The sequence below is a fragment of the Periplaneta americana genome, chromosome 16 (assembly GCF_040183065.1).
Source record: "Periplaneta americana isolate PAMFEO1 chromosome 16, P.americana_PAMFEO1_priV1, whole genome shotgun sequence".
Lineage (NCBI taxonomy): Eukaryota > Metazoa > Arthropoda > Insecta > Blattodea > Blattidae > Periplaneta > Periplaneta americana.
Window position 1 is genome coordinate 188,874,262 of NC_091132.1, and position 22,492 is coordinate 188,896,753.

Genomic DNA, 22,492 nt, shown 5'->3' on the forward strand with positions numbered 1-22,492 from the left:
ATTTTGTACTAAAATAGATTATTCTAAGCTTGCTGATTCATATTCCACCAACAGAAAATATAAAGTATTGTTAAAAAAAATTAAAAGTATTTAGATTTTTATATATTGGCGACAATGGAGTTTCATGTGATGTGATTGGTCGAGTATACCAATACGTTTATTACTTAAATGACCAAAGTTAGCACAAAATTCAGTCAAATAAGTAAATAACAGATTTGATCCACATACAAATATGCAATTGATAAAATAATTACGATGTCTAACTACAAAATCAGGTTAATTTTTTGTGTTGATCCATCAGTATTTATTAATGTTGTATCCATAACCTCACAAACATTAGTGATCCCATCAGCAGCATAAAAATTCTGTGCTATAGTAAATAACATGTTGGTGATCGAAAACCTGCCCCGAATTTAACTCTTAACAACATCAACTACCCTGTGGCACTTTTGCACACTGATATCTTAGAAATTCCGTGCTTATCTGCTAACCCACGGAACTGACAGCTAGTATGCATCCAATGCAAAACAATACAGTTCTCGCTTTCAGGTTAGGGCATCATTTTTCTGTTTTGGATGTTGGATATGATGTCCTATATCTTGTAGGAGAGATTCCAGCGAAACGGAACTCGAAACGACTTCAGAATACCGCTTAAGTAGTGTCACTATTGCATTATTGAATTATTTATTTTTGGTGCAGGGAACTTCTTTATTAAGTGCGAATATTTATTAAATACAATTTCATATCCAAATCAACCACCCAAAAAACTAACCAACAATACTAAAGTTTTTAAATAAAAAGGTAAACAAATTTCTTCGTATATAATTAATACTTATGCGGTATTCTGAAGTACAGCGCGGGACTCATTCCAAACCTTTCATTAAATTTATACAATGATACAAACGTGTTATTAATTGTTGCCCGGAGAATTTTATGTATACATCTTCGTTTGATTAGGCCTAAATTCAATATCTTCATCTGAGTCATTAGAACTCCTTAATAACATCAAAACTGCTTTAGTTTAATTCTTAATATTATCCAGTTACTCAAAAATTTATTTAACAAGTATTTATTTATTGTATTTATTCATAATTTGTTGCAATATCAAAACTTTACACATCTCAGAGGTATTGTAGAAAATGTGCTAATTTTACAAGTAAAATTTACACGTTTGTAAAATTACTCTTCATTGTGAAACAGAATACTTGTAAAGTGAGCAAAATTTAATTTGTAAAGATTTGATTTGATTTGTAAAGTTCAACATTACAAACAAAGATTGTGAAACAGAAGTTTACAATTTACAAGCAAAGTTTACAATTTACAAAGATTGTAAACATTGTGAAACAGGCCCCAGGTAAGGATCTGATGATGCTGATAAACTGTTTAATTATGCAGATTTATTGTATTTTATTTGGTAGTTTATAGACAAGACTTATTAATTTCCAAATACTTATTTTGTAAGTAATGCTGTAGACCTGCTCCAAATTGGTTAGGAACGAAAATATTTTACCACTGAATTATTTATTTCATATTTTTCCACACTTTTCTTCATATTATGCTGGTCTCTAATCATGCCATTCCAAATGCACTACATCCAGAGCCTTAATCTTCATTCCAAGTCTAATCTTGGAATTCCTCAAGGATCAATATTAGGTCCCCTACTTTTTCTAGTCTTTATAAATGATCTTGCCCCCCTTATAAAAGATGTAGGTCATCCCATATTATTTGCAGATGACACAAGTATAGTAATTACAGCCAATAACTCCAACACATTCCAATCTTCAACAGAGGAAATTCTCTTAAAAATATGTGACTAGTTTTCAGTCAAATTAGTATTAAATTGTAACAAAACTAACATAATTCAATTTAAATCCTGTCCAAATTCAACGTCGCAAATTTCTAGCGCAATAATTAACAATAGATCCCTATTAGAAACAACAACAACCAAATTTCTTGGCTTAAAAATCGATAATGTGTTAAATTGGAAAAATCATATTAAAGAAATTACCCCCAAACTAAATTCAGCTTGTTTTGCTATTAGATCTATGCAAAAGATAGTAAATATCAATACCTTAAAAACAATATACTTTGCATACTTCCACTCGGTAATGAGTTTCGGAATAATATTCTGGGGAAATTCCACAGATAGTAACAATATATTTCTATTACAAAAAAGAGTAATTAGAATAATAGTAGGTGCCAAATCTAGGGAATCGTGTAGGACTATTTTAAAAAAACTACAAATAATGCCCATGGCTTGTCAGCATATCTTTTCATTAATAGTCTTCTTCATATGTAATCATGAAAACTTTGTAACTAATTCAACAGTTCATAGCATAAATACACGTCAAAAAAATGACTTTCATACTCCATCGGCAAGTCTATCGTGCTATCAAAAAGGAGTGCATTATATGGCAGTAAAAATTTTTAATAGCCTCCCTATCGATATAAAAAATGAAACTCAAAACATAAAATTATTTAGGGCCAAATTAAAGAAGTACTTAATTTCTCACGCCTTCTATTCTGTAGGTGAATTCATGACATTCAATAACACTTCATGAAATTGATACTAAAACTATGTGTTGTACTAGTAGACTATATTGTAAATCTCGTCTGTATATATTTCATCTAGACTGTGACTATAAATTAAGACTTTATATAATAGTATTAAGTTTTTTGACTTGTTCCATATTCTAGCTGTAAGCATGTATGAATACCATGGAATGTTAATAAATACAATACAGTCTACCATTATCTATTCTAAAACTAAAACCTCACTGAGTAGAAATGAAATCAGGGTCAAGGATAATAGAAAATGGAATAAAGGAAAACTGCCGAATGAAGAAGCCAACGTAACTGTAATTGTAACAAATATATTGAACATTATAAAGACTTAGCATCAAGTATTCAGTCACAGTTTTGTTCTCACAGGTGAGTATTCAGCCTGGTGCTGCATAGCGTGGCGCTGCCTAAACCTCTATGTTGAAGGGGAAATACTTGTGATCCTTGATCCTGCAACACACAGTTAGGTATGAGTACCTCTCTACACCCTTCACCACTCGAGTAATGTACAGAGCCACACTTACCAGTTCAAGTGACACACACGTCCGTTGCAGTCGAACGAGTCCAGGAAGGCCATGTCCTCTGCGGACAGCTCGAAATCGAAGATTTGTGCGTTCTGCTCAATGCGAGACTTGGTCACTGACTTGGGGATGGTGATGTTGCCGCGCTGCACCTGAAACAAAACAACACACAGGATGAATACAGTGCTCCTTGGAAAAAGTTGTTGTTGTTTTCTAATGCCAGGCGTTTGACAATAAAGTCATTTGACCTCTTGCACTCCAATATTTTTCAAAGATATTATCATGACTAGCCACTGAAGCACAGATTTTGAGGTGTTCCGAATCCATTTCTTGGTTTGAGTTGCACAATGGACAGTTAGGGGACTGATATATTCCAATTCTATGCAGGTGTTTGGCCAAACAATCATAGCCTGTTGCCAATCTAAATGCAGCTACAGACGATTTTCGTGGTAAATCGGGAATGAACTGTGGATTTTGATGCAGAGAGTTCCATTTTTTCCCTTGGGATTGAGTTATCAAATTTTGTTTGTTGAAGTCTAAGTATGTAGATTTAATAAATCTCTTCACAGAGTAATACGTAGATTTAGTAACAGATCTGTAAGTAGCAGTGCTGCCCTTCTTTGCTAAAGCATCCGCATTCTCGTTTCCCAGGATTCCACAATGGGATGGTATCCATTGGAATACAATTCTTTTATTGAGTGATAATAATTGAGAGAGCATTTTAGTTATTTCTGCTGTTTGAGATGAAGGTGTGTGTTTAGAGACGATTGATAGAATAGCTGCTTTGGAGTCAGACAATATAACTGCATTCCTAAATTTATTGATGTGGCATAGAAGATTCCTGAGACATTCACTTATTGCAATGATTTCTCCATCAAAACTTGTTGTTCCATATCCAAGAGATCTATAAAGTGAGAAGAGACAGCACGTAACACCTGCACCGGCACCTTGTTCTCTGGAGATCAAGGATCCGTTGGTGTATAAATGAAGCCAGTTTTGTGGAGGGTACCTAATATTAATTGTCTCTAAAGACAATTGTTTTAGTATTTCAGTGTTTACTTCTGATTTCAGTATTTCTTCTGTTAAATTTAGATTATATTCTATATTTAATAGAGTTAAAGGGTTTGGTTTAATTTGTAAGTTTTCTTTTAAATTCGGGATATTGATTTTCTGTTTTAATTCTTGAACAATGGATATGAAACTTTTTTGAGTTTTCAATCTACAAAGAGGACTGTATGAATGCCAATTGTTTCCTGGTAATCTGATAAGTTTTTCATATTGAATCAGTGCTTTTTCTTCTATTGTCATTTTGATGCTGTTAATATTAGTGAGGAATCTCATAGAATCTATTGGCGTTGTTTTGATTCCACCAGTAATGAGTCTGAGAGCTTGGTTTTGAACATATTCTATGTCGTTTATGAAAGGTGAAGTAATTAAAATTTCTCCGCAGTATGTCAGCACTGGCTGTATAAACATTTTGTATGTAGTGTTCAAAGTATTCCTAGAGCATCCCCATTTCTTTTCTGCTAGTCTTTTTAGAAGGGAGAATCTTTTACGAGCTTTTTCAGAAATGTATTTCAAATGGTTGCTCCATGTTAACTTACTATCGAAAATAACTCCAAGATATTTGGATACATAAGTCCTAGGAAGGTGTTGGCCATTGTATTGGATATTGAATTCTCTTTCTTTTTTACCGAGTGAAAATATTTGGTAGTTACTTTTGCTTAAATTGAGTGTCATCAAATTTGATGTATTCCATTCATGTAGTTGATTTAGAGCTTTAAGAGGAGAATTTTGAATTTTGTCTCTATGTCTGTAAGATCCGGAAGTCCACAAAACTATATCATCTGCAAATAGTGCTGTTTTCATGTTTGATTCCTCTTGCTTTAATAAATAAATAATAATAATAATAATTAGGGATTAGTTATTGCTTATTTGAAGGGCTCAGAAAAAAGTTGGTACAAGTGACAAAATCTGGAAAATTGATTTTATACGATATAAGTACTCTATTTTATGTGAAAAGCTCAGGAAAAAAGTGGTACAGTTGAATCTTCGATTGGTGATGTCATATGTTGACCTAAAGTTTGGACTCTGGAAGAACAATGGAATGCTCAGAAAAAAATGGTATAAGTGCATTGTCCTCTGCAAATATTTATGTGCCTTGTGCAAGAGGCTAAAAAAACAAGAAGAAAGTGACTTACTGTGATGGATTATCAACGATTTTGAAAAGCAAAATGTTTTTTTCATTATTATTTATTTGTGTAATAATGTTTGGAACTGAACAGGTTTCATCAGTTGCTTGTCTATGCGGATGACGTGAATATGTTAGGAGAAAATCCACAAACGATTAGGGAAAATACAGGAATTTTACTTGAAGCAAGTAAGGAGATATGTTCGGAAGTAAATCCCGAAAAGACAAAGTATATGATTATGTCTCGTGACGAGAATATTGTACGAAATGGAAATATAAAAATTGGAGATTTAGTCTCTGAAGAGATGGAAAAATTCAAATACCTGGGAGCAACAGTAACGAATAGAAATGATATTCGGGAGGAAATTAAACACAGAATAAATATGGGAAATGCCTGTTATTATTCGGTTGAGAAGCTTTTATCATCCAGTCTGCTGTCAAAAAATCTGGAAGTGAGAATTTTTATAACACTTATATTACCGGTTGTTCTTTATGGTTCTGAAACTTGGACTCTCATTTTGAGAGAGGAACATAGGTTAAAGGTGTTTGAGAATAAGGTGCTTAGGAAAATATTTGGGGCTAAGAGGGATGAAGTTACAAGAGAATGGAGAAAGGTACACAACACAGAACTACTTGCATTGTATTCTTCGCCTGACATAATTAGGAACATTAAATCCAGACGTTTAAGATGGGCAGGGCATGTAGCACATATGGGCGAATCCAGAAATGCATATAGAGTGTTAGTTGGGAGGCCAGAGGGAAAAAGACCTTTGGGGAGGCCGAGATGTAGATGGGAGAATAATATTAAAATGGATTTGAGGGCAGTGGGATATGATGATAGAGACTGGATTAATCTTGCTCAGGACAGGGACCAATGGCGGGCTTATGTGAGAGTGGCAATGAACCTCCGGGTTCCTTAAAAGCCAGTATGTAAGTAATAATGTCATGTTTATCTCATAATAAATGGCCACTACTAACATGCCATTTTGATGAATGAAAACATATCTTCTTCATTTCGAGATTCAAACCCTTCACTCATCTAAATATAGCACATTATGCAACGAGCCTATAATGATAGTAATTAAGAAGCGAGTATGGATGTTTATGAAACGAGCGCAAGCGAGTTTCATAATTTTCATACGAGCTTCGTAATTACCATTATAGGCGAGTTTCATACGACTTTTTATGCTCGACCATATTTCTAACTTGAAATTACAGTATTCAGATGTATACATTTTATTTGTATCTGACAAGATCGGAAGTGACCTTGTTCTAGGTCGTGAATTGTGAGATGTGCGCAGACGCGAAAGTATTGATTTTTTCCGAGGAACAACAATGTCATTGACCTTGTGTAATCCGTTAAACTTGGTATAACTTTGATTATTGAATTCGACATTGAAAAACGAGATGACAAATTGAATTTATTTGAATATTATTTACAATTAACGCTAATTATTATAGTAACAGAACATAACCTTCTGCGACAGTATTGGATTTCCAGCCTCCGTGACTTTTCGCTAATTCTCTTTCGATTGCATATCCGAGAATAATCGATACTTGCGGTTTTATAACGGTACAAAGCTGACTCGTTATTGACTGAACACCTGTAAGCTGAGTTGTCATTGGCTGAAAACACCTGAACTTTAATGAGTAGGTATACTTTAATGACATGCATTAAAGGACTGCTACCAGGTGTATAATTACTACATTTCGGCATGGTCGAGCATAAAATAAATAATGATACATATAATAATACTGTAATTATTATTATTATTATTATTATTATTATTATTGCTATAATTACTATTATTAATAGAAATAATGAAATATTTCAACAAGTTGTTTAGGCAACTGTCCGAACGAAAACAGGTTCGAACCTCGTAACACCAATAAGGCATCACTCATGAGGCAACTATGTCAGGAGATAATGGGGTAGGGTGGCCAGTTCCTTTTCCCCTCCAATGCATACATCACCGATTATTCCACTAATCAGACTTCAGATGCATACAAACAAATGTTCAGAAACCTCTTAAAATCAAGGAACCAAAGTAGAAGAATCTCCAGAAATGCTGCCTTTCATTCCTCCTGTATATCATACACTTTACACCTCACTTAAACATAATGGTAAATCAGTAAAAGTAATAGGTGGGGGTAGAGAATGGGGTTGTGGACGTGGATGTAGGGGAGGACGAAGAGCATCTATGACACTAACAAAGAACACAATCTGACAGCAATGTCTTTGAAACAGACACTGATTAATGTGTTGTAATGACTGACATAGTGCTAAGTGTGACTTGAACAGTCTACTACAGAATTTTGTAAAGCAACAGGGATATACTGAACATATGAAACAACATTTTCACAACTAATTACATTTCGGTTTTATGTGTACTATTAATCATATTAATGTTACTCAGACTTACGAGGGGGATCCAGGAAATAACGACCGTTCGCGCATACCTGCCGCGCAGCTGACTCCCCTTCCTTGTTTGAAGGTCAATTGGCTTCCTTAACATGTGTTCTCATAATGTTGTGAGTACTGGTTGCAACAAGTCACCATTGTGCATTTTGTGTTACTTCAAAATGAACGACGTGATTGATAATCCCGCCGACTGTGAGGCGAGGAGTGTGATTCGATTTTTGATTGCCCGACATTTGAAACCTGCAGAAATTTACCGGCAATTGAAAGAAGTGTATGGTGATACTGTAATGAATGAAAGAAATGTGAGAAAATGGTGCGAAATGTTCAACAATGGGCGAACAAATGTCCACTATGAGACTCGACCCGGACGCCAATCACTCATCACAGAAGACCTGAAGACTAAAGTGAACGACAGAATCTTGCAAGACAGGCGCACATCACTCGACGAATTGCATATTGCCTTTCCTGACATTTCTCATTCTTTGCTTGGTGAAATTGTGTCGCAACATCTAGGCTACCACAAAATCTGTGCACGATTGGTTCCACGGCAACTGAGTGACCAACACAAAACTCAGAGAATGGCCTCAGCATTGACATTCTTGATGCGATATCACACAGATGGAGACGCCTTTCTTGATCAAATTGTGACTGGTGATGAGACCTGGGTGTCTCACAACACCCCAGAGACCAAGCGCCAATCACGTCAGTGGCACCATCCCTCATCACCCAAGAAACCGAGAAAATTCAAACAGACTCTCTCAACACAAAAAGTCATGGCTACTGTCTTTTGGGATCGCAAAGGTGTTCTTTTGCTGGATTTCATGCCAAAAGGCACTAAGATCAATGCAAATCGTTATTGTGAGACTTTACAAAAACTACGGCGAGCCATCCAAAACAAGAGGCGAGGAATGCTTTCAAGAGGAGTTGTGCTTCTTCACAACACCTGCCCGCACACTGCTGTTTCAACTCGAGAATTGCTGGATCAATTCGGTTGGGAAATCTTTGATCATCCGCCCTATAGTCCAGACCTTGCTCCTAGCGATTTTCACCTTTTCACTAAGCTGAAAGACTTTCTGGGTGGTACGCGTTTTGGAAGTGATGAAGAGTTGAAGAAGACAGTGAACACCTGGCTTAATGAACTGGCGGCAGAGGAGTATAACACGGGAATTCTAAAGCTAGTGAACAGATACGACAAATGTTTAAATGTAGGTGGTGATTATGTAGAGAAGTAAAGGAAGCTTCAGTTATGTAACAGACTTTGTTTTTTCAAATAAATATATATTTTTTTAATTATTACAACAAAACGGTCGTTATTTCCTGGATCCCCCTCGTATGTTTTAGAAATGTTACTTGTACCACCTTTTTCCTGAGCTCTTCATTTAATGTTTTATTTAAAAAATTATTATCCTTTATGATGGACTAATTAATCAGTGGTCTCAAACATCAGCTAATCGGACAGACCTCGCTCCTTCTGGAATAATGCTGCCCTCATGAGGGCAACTAGATAAGCGTTCTGATATGTTTGTAACAGTGACGTCAAACACCGCATAATATGAACAGATCGACTCTGTCACAATTACACATTAATGCTTTCCATTAGCGTCCGTAGAGGAATGGCTCTGTCTGAAGTGGCTAGGAAATCTGAAAACTCTGTGTTAGGAGAAAGTTTGGAAAAAGATTATTTGTTTACAGAGAGTGGAACTAATAAGGTGGAATTAAATGAATTTTTAGACAGTCTTTAAGCACCCATTACCAAAGCTTACTGATGAGGAATGGATACAAGATTTAGCCTTTCTTAGTCATATTACCGCGTCTTAGTCAAAAGCCTACCAGGGAAAGATAGCTTAATAATAAACATGTATGATAAAATCAAATCTTTTATCATGAGGCTCACGTTATCGGAAACTCAGGAACGTTAAAGGGTTATCTGGTTTAACAGAACAGGAACATCTTAGATACAGTGAAATTTTTAAAGATCTTAGAATATCATTTGAGCAAGGAGTTTCATCTTTTTAAAAAGGATTTTGAATTGTTTACAACTCCATTTTCGTTTATGTATAATGTGTATAGATTGTGTACAGTGTATATATATGTGTGTGTTCATTTATACAATTTTGTATAGTTGATTAGCTTTCGTCATTTATAATATTTACCACTTTTAATTAATTTTAATTCTGAGGTTCTTTAACATGAATGTTACAATGTTGTTGTTGTTGTTTTCTAATGCCAGGCGTTTGACAATAAAGTCATTTGACCTCTTGCACTACAATATTTTTCAAAGATATTATCATGACCAGCCACTGTTATACCGCCAGCATTCCATTGTAAGATGTTTAGTTGATTCTGTACCATTAAAGTAGTTCCCGCCCCGAGATCCGATTGCAGGACTATTTTACCTCCGGATAATTTTACCTTAATGGTAGGTACTCATTTCATATCGGAGTGAAAAATGGCAAGTTCTAGCCGATTTAAGTGAACACCATATTTTAACGTTTTGGTGGCTACTTCATTCACACACAACCTCCAGAATGTCTGGAGGACCACACCTGCTGTTGGTCGACGGGTCCATTGGACCTAGCTGGGAGATCTTGTTGATCACCAGCTTTCCCTCCTTAAGCCACTGGAGGACGATTTTAGTGCCATAGCAGGTCATCACTAGGAACAGAAAAGTAGAAAGAGGAGGAAGGAAAGGGAAATGAACCCCTAGGCCTCGAATGCTCTAATGCCGTCGGGTCGAAGAAAGTAAGAGTTCAGTCAGAGGACTGGATAGGAAAGGATAAAGAGGGAATTAGGTATTGGTTAGAGGAAAATTATACCAAATTCAGTCATTAACTCATCAAGCTGACCAGTGCTAATTGATGAGTAGCCCCTCCCTTTAGTTCAGCTTGTAAAATTATGCTTACTAACAGCTGCACCACGGGAAGGTAGGGATGGGACATTGGGTATTTGTCCAGGTTGGTTCCTTAAAGCCTTCAATGGGAAGGATTAATGGCTCTCCCCCCCTGTATCCGACAGATACCCTTTTGCAGCCGAATGTTACAATGTACAAGTAAGTTATTTATCATTCCCAAATATGAATGAACACATATATGGAATATATCCATTCAGAAAGCTTACTTTCATTTTCCTTACGCACAGACCACTCACAGTGTCACACGCTACGGATTATGTACATGCCTAACGTGAAACATAATACATTAATAACATGTTATGAATCAAAGGTGAAGTGGATGTGCGTCTTATCACAGAAGCATTACAATCAGCGCTCTCAAGGTTACATCATTCTATGATTGGATTCCTTCGGTTTCGCAAAGACTAACAATGTTTTGCCCAGTGCAGTTTTAAGCTTGAGACCGCTGGACTAAATAGTAGACTGTGTAATTTTGGTAACCCTTTAAGGGCGGGCAGTTATCTTTAATATTGCATTTTCTTTCTGAATACACACTAAATCCTCCACAATTACTTTTTTTTTTTTTTTTTTTTTTTTCTTTTTTTTTAACTTGTCCATATTTTTCATTTTATAAAAATGTCTACAAATGTAGAACAAATTTTGATGGTGAACTTGAAGCTATTTACGCAGCTCTTCAAAATGTTTTTCCTTGGTTACAGAAATGCAAAAATATAGTTCTCTTAATTTCAAAGCTGCAATCCAGGCAGTTAGCACAACTATTTTTGCTGAATCAGAAAAAATTAAGGAAATCTATTGTATGTTAAGGCAGATTCAAAATTTAAATAAGACCTTAGTTCTCAAATGGATCCCAGTCCATTGTATGGTAATGAGAAAGCTGATATGTTGGCCAAGAAAGGAACCAAAATAAATGTAAAGAACTACAGTTTTTCATACGAGTCCATAAAACGAGTTATCAACAGTAATCTCACTAGAGGTTTTGATTTTATCGATAAATCTGCGAGTGGAACACGAGCAGATTTATGTAGAGAAAATCAAAACTCGAGTGGGATTTAATTGACTATTACACGATTAGAAGAAAGTGGGCTATATAAAGATTAGAAGTAACAAAGCGTACAATAAAATATTAATTGGCTTACGAAAATACAACTGTCTTCAAATGTATTATTGTACCATCTCAACATTACGCTAGATGGCAGTACTGTTTTATGATGATGTTTTCTTGTTACCGGTATCAGTTGTGCCAACTATGGAATCATCATTGAACTCTGTGGCCTGTTACTAGTCAAGAAGGCTTTGTTGAATCAGTTTCATCTTTATTAAGACAGTTACATTCCACTTCAATTATCCGAATCCCAGTAATCAACGTCACTTGATAGATGATTTTCAATAAATCTTAATATTAAACAATCTCTGATACGTGACTATCCATAATATCATATAGCAGAAGCTATAACATAACCTTACTAATATACACAAGTGTTAGAAAAGTTTTATTTAACGACGATGACATAAAAAATAAACATGAATAATTTTAAAAGGAATAATTAATGAATGTACAATTTTCAAATTTGAATGTGGTTGGTGGTTCAATTGATGTTATATTGGACGTGTGCATAATAGAAGTGGAACTCGTTGATTTAGGCCTACATGGTGTATTCAACTTATTCAGGATTTCCGAATGAATAATTTTAAAAGGAATAATTATTGAATGTACAATTTTCAAATTTGAATGTGGTTGGTGGTTCAATTGATGTTATATTGGACGTGTGCATAATAGAAGTGGAACTCGTTGATTTAGGCCTACATGGTGTATTCAACTTATTCAGGATTTCCGAATGGTGCTCTTCATTTATTTGTAAATCGGATTTCAGAAGATGCATAGGTATGATCAGTGATTTTTATTAATTCTTGTTCTTGAATGCCAATGCGAGTCATATTTGAAACTGCTGTGCATCGACTGGAGTGGTTTGTAATTTTATATATATTTTTGACGTCCAGACCAGCGCAGTTTCAAATGTTGGCAAACAAAGAAACAAATGCTAGGGACACGATAAAATTAAACAAATGCTAGGGACGCGATAAAATTGTGCGATAAGCAGCCATGATTGGTTGAAATACGCCCTTTCGTACAGTTTTATTGGTCAAAAGTAGTATGACGTAGTAAGAGTGTAATAGTCAAAGGAAAAATTAACTGCAATCATCACACTAATTCTTCAAGTGCACATCAAAATTCAAGCTGGAACAATTTACTACAACTGATCTAGCACGAAAATCTGCTGTGGCCATGTTCAGACTGATTACTGGTCATGACTGTCTTACAAAACATCTACATCAGGCTCCGCCAGGTCGAGTCAAGATCGCGAGAGGGCATACAGATCTGCTTACGGCTTCCACTGCGGGCAGTACAGTTGTACACTGCAGTCTATCAATGGTGGAACCTATCGAGGTCGCTTGGGGGCACCGGTGCACTGCATTTTGCACCAGGAATATTTATGTGCTAAAAACATGAACCTTAGCAATGTAATGGATGTTGTGCGAACAATTTATTTCATAAGGTCTAAAGGACTTAATCACATGGAGTTCAGGGCACTGCTTAATGATATTAACAGTGAGTATGGGGATTTACTCTTCCACACCGAGGTAAGGTGGTTAAGTCGAGGAAAAGTTCTGGAACGTTTTCTCCCACTTAGGAATGAAATTGCGTTATTTATGGATGTACATGGGAAACTTGTTAGAAGCCTTGAAAGAATATATTAAGAATAATACAACAATTGTGCGAAGACTTTGAACGTAGATATCAGGAAATTAAAGAATTTGAATAACAATTTCAGATATTTACAACACCTTTTTCAGTGAGTGTCCTGAATATTCCTGCTGAACCATAATTAGGAATACTTGATTTAGAAAGCAATATTGAGCTAAAGGATAAGTATCAAAACAGAAAAGTATTAACCATTTCTATACTTGTTTTCCACGAGAAAGGTTTCCTAAACTGCAAAATCTTGCTGCAAGAACATTGTGCATGTTCGGGACAATCTACATATGCGAAACACTGTTTTCTTTAATGAAGTTTACAAAGTCACGTCACAGAAGCCAACTAAGTGATGAACACTGAAAGCATGTTTGCGATTTGCTGGTACTAAAACAAAAGCTCCACAAATTGAAAAGCTGCTTACTAACAAAAAACTGCAAAAATCGCCGCGGATCTCTGATATATAAGAAAAAGTACTAATATTACAGAATTGTATTTGAATAGTAACGTTTGTACTGTTGTTTTATTTTGTTAATTGAATTGTATAGCAATGAGAAGGAGACAAACAGTGAACAGTTTTATTTCGTAGTATGTTAATCTGTATAAAAGTGTATATTTTGTTTTGTTTCATTATTGTGCAAACATGCAAAAATTTATTTCGTATATAGTTACCTGTACCAAATTATGTAGAGTAGTGCTTTGAGTATAGTGCAATTAACAGTGAAAGTGTACTTCAATTAAAAACTGAAGTTAATTTATATTCTTATCACAAATTTGCTTCACATACAGTACAAGTTCTTAGCTCCGCCATTGTGGAAGCAGCTTCGCTTGCCCGCAGCCGTACGTCAGGGCTTGAGGGTTTGCACGCACGCCCGAGAGTGTAGTCACTTGACGCCCCCTGATCTACATCGAATCTGCTTTTGGACTTGGCTGAATGTTTATTGTGCAATAAAGAAGATGCCATGGACATGGAACATCTAAAAATCTGTGAATCTCTGGAAAATTTTATGGACCTTACATCTAAATATTGGGAAGCAGAAAGGAGAGAGAGGGAGGAGAGGGAGAGACTTTTTTACCCTACCAGACACCTAAAATACCATATTTAATGGAATCGACCTGTGAAAAGTGCCAAAAATGGCTAAATACAAGATTTTTTGTTTTTTTTTTTTTTTACATATTAACTATCTTCAATTCTTTTATAATCATATAATAAAAGTACTTTAGCTTAAAATTTACTCTGTCACACGTTAAAAGTGTTAAAATTGTTAAAAAGGTATTTACCTTCGACAGACGGCCCGTTTCGACGCTATTTGTCGTCGTCTGTAGAAGGTAAATACCTTTTTAACAATTTTAACACTTTTAACGTGTGACAGAGTAAATTTTATGTTTTTAACAAAGTGTTAACGAGAACTTTAATCAATGACTTTAGCTTAGTTGCAATTTAAATGCCTGTTACGCGACCTTTTGAAGTTCTATGCGCAAGTGTTGATGTCCCTTTAAACCAAGTCTCTACTGTTATATGTCAATTTATAATATTTTAAAACTCCCGGTCATTATTACTATTGTGACAGCGACGTGAGATTCGAACTCACGACCAGCGTCCCGCAAGAGAGCAGATCGCGTGGGCTCCACGGAGCACTGAGGGACGGCACGCGGCAGAGAGAAGAGAGGGGAAAGGGCCTATGCGGCGAGGGAGTTTGTGCGTGCATCTTCTGCTTGCCTAGAGAGGCCGAGAAGTCCGTCGAAGTGGAAAAATCGCGAATTCGAACTTTCCAGGCTACATTGCTGTGGTTATAAAAGAAGAAACGCGAGGGAACTCGGACAGTGTGTGATTCATGATTAGTTCAGTCAGTAAGCCAGAGCAAGCAAGCCAGTCTTGTGTACCGGAGTTCGACTCGAGTGTGCGTCCGCAATTGTGTCAGCATCCGAAGGCCTGAGTTCGAGTGCAGTGGACAGCAGTTGGAGGGACTGAGTTCGAGTACAGTGGACTGTCTCTGAAGGTCTGTGGTTCGAGATACTGTGAACTCGAGTGACTGAGCTAGAAGAACTGTGAACTGAGAACTGACAGTTCTGATTTGTAAATAGTGCTTTGTAAATATTAGTTAAGATTAACAGTTCATTGTTGTTCGTAATAGTCCAAGTAAATTGTCATTGTCGTCAGTGGAATGCACTAACGAATACTGTGTTACTGTCTGGAGAGCAAATCCCATTGTTGCCAAGAGCGTTTAATGTGAATTGTAGAAAGGAATAGTTATTGTTGAGATAATAAAGTTACATTGTTGTTTAGTTTAAAACGTTACACTATGATGTACTGAAGCACATATGGAGTTTCAGTGCAGTAAATGAAACTTCTCGTTCTGAAAAGGAATATTAAAATGTTACAATTATTCAGATCAAATTTCTGCCCATTTAAAGGACAAAACTAATTTTTTTTCAATCATTTATTATCATAACACACTGCTCTCTTAAATTGATTGAGCATATTGGGAATTAAATCAACGACTTTCCCAAAACATGCTATGAAATGTTTCAAATAAAATAATTTTTATCTCGAAAAGGAAGCAAACTGGAGCAAACTTGTATTAAATTCTTTTGTTTGAAATATCTCAAAGAATACTCCCCTGAAATTAATTATTTACCCTGTATGTAACTCCAAGTTTCTGTCGTGTCTACGTTTAATGAAACATTTAAATATAGTAATTGTAATTCATAATGATTTTTTGATGACTGATTAACCAAGCATGTAAAATTACAGATAAATAATTCAAATTCTTAATATAATATGTTACTGCTGAATCATCTTTGCATTCAGTACTGTCAATGATATTTTCATACACTTCTCAAAAACTGATAACACAATGTTTTTATCTCTTGGCACACTTTTGTAGGATTATTTTAATCAGACCTCTTCCTGACCTTGCATATCTCTTATGTAATGCCATTTATCAGTCTCTGTAGTACAGCAGCAATATATTATTATACATGAAGTCTTATTGCAAAGCTTTCTTTGAAGAGTGTACAGTGGGTTGCAATGTACAAGGTTCCACAAATTCACGAAATGTCCACAAAACATGACTAAACCTCGCATCCAAACATTCCAGTAGTCCTACAATCTTGGCAAATGCAGTTTAACAAAAGCTGCAAAATGAAGTGGCCCCTACACTAAGTTATTAATAGGGAGCGAATTTTTATGTGCTAAAAAATACGAAAATGTTTGCTAAAAATAAAAAAAAAAAGTTTTTTAAATACCGGTATGACAAAAATACCTTACTTAGCTTGGAAAAAAAAAAAAAAGTTGAGTGCTAGTAGTTGGCTGAGAATTGCAGTGAACAACAAAGGTCATCTCCAAATTCTCCATCTGAAATGCATGCCAATTATCTCTGAACAACGACTTATACTGTGAAAACGATCTTTCCACATCACAGGACATCAGACATGCACATTTAAAGAGAGGAATTTCACCTACAGGCACACCCTCCAATACTTGAGCAGTTTTACACATTTTTTTATATCCACTGTTTTTCCCAAACACATTCTGGAATTTGTCTCTTAGTAATTGTACTTCTGAACCTGGTAGCGAGTCTAGTTCAATTTTCACAGCACGCACCTCCCCGTTTCAGACAACAGGTTTTTGGATGTTTCGAGTTTTTTATGGTGTCACACAAAAAGCTTAGATTTGCTAATAGGAAAGCCAAATCGTTTTTTAAACAACCATCTTTCAGTATAACTTGACGGATATCGATTGACGAAGCCCGATAACAGGGAATCACAACAAGATATATTGCCTTACTTGATGGACATGAGCGAGGGGCAAGAGATTTGTTTAAATTAAATAATGTTCATATTCGAGCTCTTATCTGTTGTGTTTCACAAACAAAGCGTTGAATGAAATCATCTTCAGCAACAATAAACATTCCTAATTATGTGTTGCAAGATCTCTCCTCGTCCATGTTAATTTATTCTCTAATAATAACACTGATATGCTGCCTAGCAGTTCTCAGAACTTGAGGCGATACTATTACAAAAATGGATCACAGATACACCACACAGCACTTAGAAACATGAAGCAACCATGAAATTCTTAAAAAGATAACGTACTTCTGAGTGGCATAATTGATTTAGTTTTAAAATGTTAAAAGTTCTTGTAAAAAAATTATTTAAGTAAAAAACTCCAAGATTTATGTGTTTATAATAGATTTCCTGAAAATATGTATTTACATAATTTTTTTTGTGAAAATATGTGTTTTTATGTGAAATAAAATTCGGGTTTTAAACTTGAAACTTCATGTTCGGAATTTTTAACTTTGTTAATTGTGTTTTATCACATGCAAAAAGAATATTTAATTACATAGGAATCCGCTCCTTAGTTATTAAACACATTTTGTTATCATAAGCTCTAAATGTTCATACAAATTTTTGCTCAGTACTACTGATAAATCAGGAATAGACAACACTCCAAAATTTTCAGGCACCACATAAGACCTTCATCCCTACTGCTATTAATGCCGATTGTCTGTAGAGGTAGGAACCTTAACCTCCTGCTACCTTGTGGGTCTTTATGGTCTGTAATGGGGACGACTTTACCTTTTACTGGAAAAGCAGAGTCATATTTCTCCATTTACAAAACAGTGAAAATATTTATGTGGAATACAATGGAAAAGACTAACTTTGTGCATTTACAATATGTCCGATTAAGAAGGAGCTTTTGGCATCACTAAACTTAAAACTGCCACTAATCACTGCAGTGCAAAAGAAGAGATGGGCTGAATTTACTTGCAAACAGATGCCATAAGTAAAAGTAGACCTACCTCGTGTAAGGTGTTTCAGATTACCAAATAATAAGTTAACTTTACTGTGCCTATTTACCAACCCCCTATTATGATTGATTTGCTTTTAACCATCACACAAATAAATTAATTAAAAATAATTAACTCAACTGTCATTTATTATACAGGAGAATGGAGAAAGTTACACAACGCAGAACTGCATGCATTGTATTCTTCACCTACATAATTAGGAACATTAAATCCAGACGTTTGAGATGGGCAGGGCATGTAGCACGTATGGGCAAATCCAGAAATGCATATAGTGTGTTAGTTGGGAGACTGGAGGGAAAAAGACCTTTGGTGAGGTCGAGACATAGATGGGAAGATAATATTAAAATGGATTTGTCGCTCAATAATACGAAAACCGTTTGACTTTCGATAGTATATTTTTGCAAATCACTCTCCTCAGCACCTTGTATAAATAGGGAAAAGATTAGAGTATAAAAAAAATGCGAGGTTTTTTACTGATCGATTTCATATGGAATAGCCCACATTCTCCAGTTGTGAACAGAAACAAAAATAAAACATTCTAACCACCACAACTGTAGTTTCATCCCTGAAATTTAATGACATTCTATGTACCGATGTATCCCTCATACAGCACAGAATTTTTTTTAAGATGAATCCAGGTTCCCATCAAAGAAATCAAAAACATAAGCTGAAGATGCACCCCACTACTTTTCTTTCTTTTACTTTTTAGATATCTCTGGCTTTTGAGACTATTTCAACATATATAAACGAACACTTAACATATAGTGGATTTGCCATGCTGTGATATCGACACAACACCAACGTCTCTTAAACAAAATAAGCAAACTCCATTACCTGGTAACGCAGCACGACCTGGGCAGGTGTCTTCTTGTACTTATCACCCACTTTCTTCAGTTTTGGATCGTCCAAGAGCTGGGGATCATCTGGCTTGGCCCAGGGGCGGTCGGGAGAACCCAGGGGACTGTATGCAGTCACGACGATGCCCTTGGACTTGCAGTACTCCATCATCTTCTTCTGGTTGAGGTAGGGGTGGCACTCGATCTGGTTTGTGACAGGCTTGATGGTGGCAATAGCCAGCACACGGTCTAGCTGCTCGGTGTTGAAGTTGGACACACCGATGGACTTGGTAAGCCCCAGCTTCACAAGACGCTCCATCTCCTTCCACGTGTCCACGTAATCCACGTCACTGTACAGAGTCTTCCCGTCCTTTTCTGGGAACAACTCCCCATCTTCCTGCAGAGCACAAATACAGCACAAATGCAAAGATGTATACTACAGTTTATCAGGCTGAGATTTTTGCAAGTGCATGGGGAAAATAATGAGCCGAGCTCGACATATCAGCGGATCATCTCGCCTGTTATATCACTGACAGGGTTCGCATTGCTGGCACACCACTGACAGCGCCATCTTTTTCCCTTCAATTTTCACATCTAAATTCCTATTGGCCGGCTAACTTTTGAAATAATTGAGGGAGAGAGAACAGAGTCTTCGTGTTTACGTTTATTAGGAAAGGACTTTACTCAGGTGCTCAGTCTCGACATGGAAGGTTGTCTCGAGAACCTGTTGATCAGGTGACTTTACTCAGGAACTCAGTCGCGATATGCAAGGTTGTATTAGATTTATCATTGGGTAGTTAAGTCAAAATTACGAACTTATTTTGGTACTTTGTTACATTGCTTACGATATATTTGGTGAATTTTATATGAAGAGATTTCGCTTGGGATTATGTCTTGGTTCGTGTGTGAGAGATTGCGCGAAGTTTTGTAGTTGTGGCGAGTTACGTCGTATTGGTGTATAGTAATGTTACAGATTAGGTGAACTGGTTTCGCGGTTTGATTTTGCGTGCGTATTAGGATATGCGGTTATTGTATAGATACGCCATATTGAGGTTCCAAGATAGCCTTGCGAATTGTGTTGATTAATGAGAGGTATTTTTTATATCGTAGTAAAGTATGTAATGATACAGCAGTTAAATTGTTCTCTTGATTGTTCTTTGTATTCTAAATTGATTATTACTTTCTACATGATTCGACTTATAATTCTGAGTATATCGAATTCCAGTTTGTTATTTAAATGGGTACGTGAATTCGGAGACATCGTCGTTCCTTATACATCTCTTTCTCTCTCTCTCTGGTATGATATACATTGTGTGATAGTACAGAGATTTACAATATAAGCAGATTGTAATTAAATGTTAAGGTCAGGTTATTATGTCCACATGGAGTATGTGTGTGTGTGAGACTGTTCTAGCACGGAACATTTTATGTAAGTTATCGAGTCAATATGTTTGAGTCTACTAGTTAGATTCTAGTTATAGCTTTTAAAATCTAATTGGGCATTGGGTATGAGCTTATGGAAATTGCTGGACATTGATGTTAAGTTTTTATATGTTGGTTGAGACGGTGTGTGAGCATTCCAGCGCGGAATATTTTCTTGTAAGTCATGAACTTAATATTTCGGAACTTGCTAATTAGATTGAATTGTAACTTTGAAAGTACATTGGCCGTTAACGATCAAAGTATAGAAGGTTCTGGACTTTATGTATTATTGTGTTTGAGATTAGTTTAGTATATTATTTCTCTTTATTTAATTTCACATATTCATGGTTTCTATTCCATCAACTCATTCATGTACTTGTTATCTATTGTTTGTTAATTATATTTGTTACTATAAATTCACACTGTTTTATTCTGTAAAGTCTTCCACTGCGCACATCCCAATAACCCGATGCACTAACTACATCTGGCGAGTAGCACCCCGGTAGTACCTCGTATTTAAGAGAGAAGGGTTGTGCCTCTCAATAAAAAAGACGTTTCTGTTTATCATTAGTAGGACTCGGAAGTTGATGAAGTATCTTTTTTCTGAGACATCACAGACAGTGCAGGATGCAATATAAACGCGTTTCACTTCAACACGAACCAATATAGCCTACTTTTATTTTACATTTTTCTATCTTCTATTTATATTGGTCATTTTAAAGGAAATATAGTACTTTTTGATGCATTTTTTGCCCTTTTTCGCTTTTAACGGACCTTTTTTCTTACAGTGTGGTCGTAGTCCATATTCGGGGAACCTACTGCACATTGCTTACACAATTTGAATGCATCATGTAGGTATTTTCCTTATGGTTGCATCAGCCTTGACTCCTGATCACGTGTGTTTAAGTGCTTCCTCCCATTCAACGCAATAGAACAAATACTGCAGCCACAGTGCCCGCAGTCAGCATTTTATTGTACCTCACAAGTGAAGACGTACAAATGCCCAAAAGTGAAATAAAATAGACTAAATTTTTTGATACAGTTACTGACTGAGTTTGGTGACAATATATTTTCCACAGATGGAAGTATGCTATACTATTTTATAAGTTGTGTGAAATTAAAGAAGTGCAGATGCAGTCAGGTATATGGTGAAAGTGGGCATGGCAATTAAATCATTTGACACAAAAATGGTTCACATAACGTGCATGGCTCTTGCTCTTCATAGAGTGTATGAACTACTGCGAGTCAACAACTTGCAAAAAAGTGTAGGAAAAATTGGACAAGAAGTTAGACAGAAAATGAAAAAGGTATTGAAGAACAACATTGGTACCAGTCAATGTGTAAAGTCGAGAAAGCTCTGTAAAGTGAAAATTTTGACTTCAATGCTTTTGATGAAGATTTTTCACCAGAAGACCTTGATCGTTTCAAGTATGCGCCCATGATGTCAGTTGAAACAAAAAGGAGTTATTGTTATTATTATTATTATTAAAAATCTTGGTCATTTTTCTATTTTAGTGTCATATTCTCGAAATTTAAGGTCATTTTTATAGGTTTTTTTTTTTTTGTGATTTTTAGATCAACTTCCGAGCCCTAATCATTACTGAAGAAGAAGAACAACAACAACAACAAGAACAAGAAGAAGAACAAGAAACAAAGATGAAGCCTATTGCTCATTATTGTATTTCAATCTTATTGGTAGAGTCCATATTTTGTGAGATTAGTTTATACCTTGGCTTTTAGGCTAAATGACAATTTTTTTCTACAGGGATAAACTGAAACTAGTTCAATATATTCACGTTTTATATAAAGTATGAACATTTGAAAGGGATTTCATAGTGCCTAAAATGTCTATTTTGTCCACCATTACCTATTTTAAGATTCTGTGGCTAAAGGCTGTGTGATGTATCTTGTCTCACTGTGAAAAGAGAGAGAAAGAAGATATGTCTTACTTCGTCTGTGTTGTTATGGCGATGGGGGGAGTGATGCCGTCCATCCATCCAGTGGCGGAAGGGACTAATTGATACCTTCTGTAGCGCAAAACAAAATAACAAAATATCT

At 35.8% G+C, this 22,492-nt stretch overlaps 1 protein-coding gene across 1 annotated transcript in view; it reads right to left on the reverse strand.

The window, feature by feature from the left end:
• Positions 1-2,839: 2,839 nt before the first annotated feature.
• Positions 2,840-22,492, reverse strand: part of LOC138692260 (aldo-keto reductase family 1 member B1-like) — a 44,168-nt gene continuing 24,515 nt past the window's right edge. The window contains exons 4-6 of the mRNA XM_069815420.1: positions 19,011-19,409; positions 3,087-3,235; positions 2,840-3,012 (exon numbers count right to left, since the gene is read on the reverse strand). Of these exons, the coding sequence (XP_069671521.1) occupies positions 2,970-3,012; positions 3,087-3,235; positions 19,011-19,409 (591 nt within the window). The 3' untranslated portion in view covers positions 2,840-2,969. The remainder of the gene's footprint in view (positions 3,013-3,086; positions 3,236-19,010; positions 19,410-22,492) is intronic.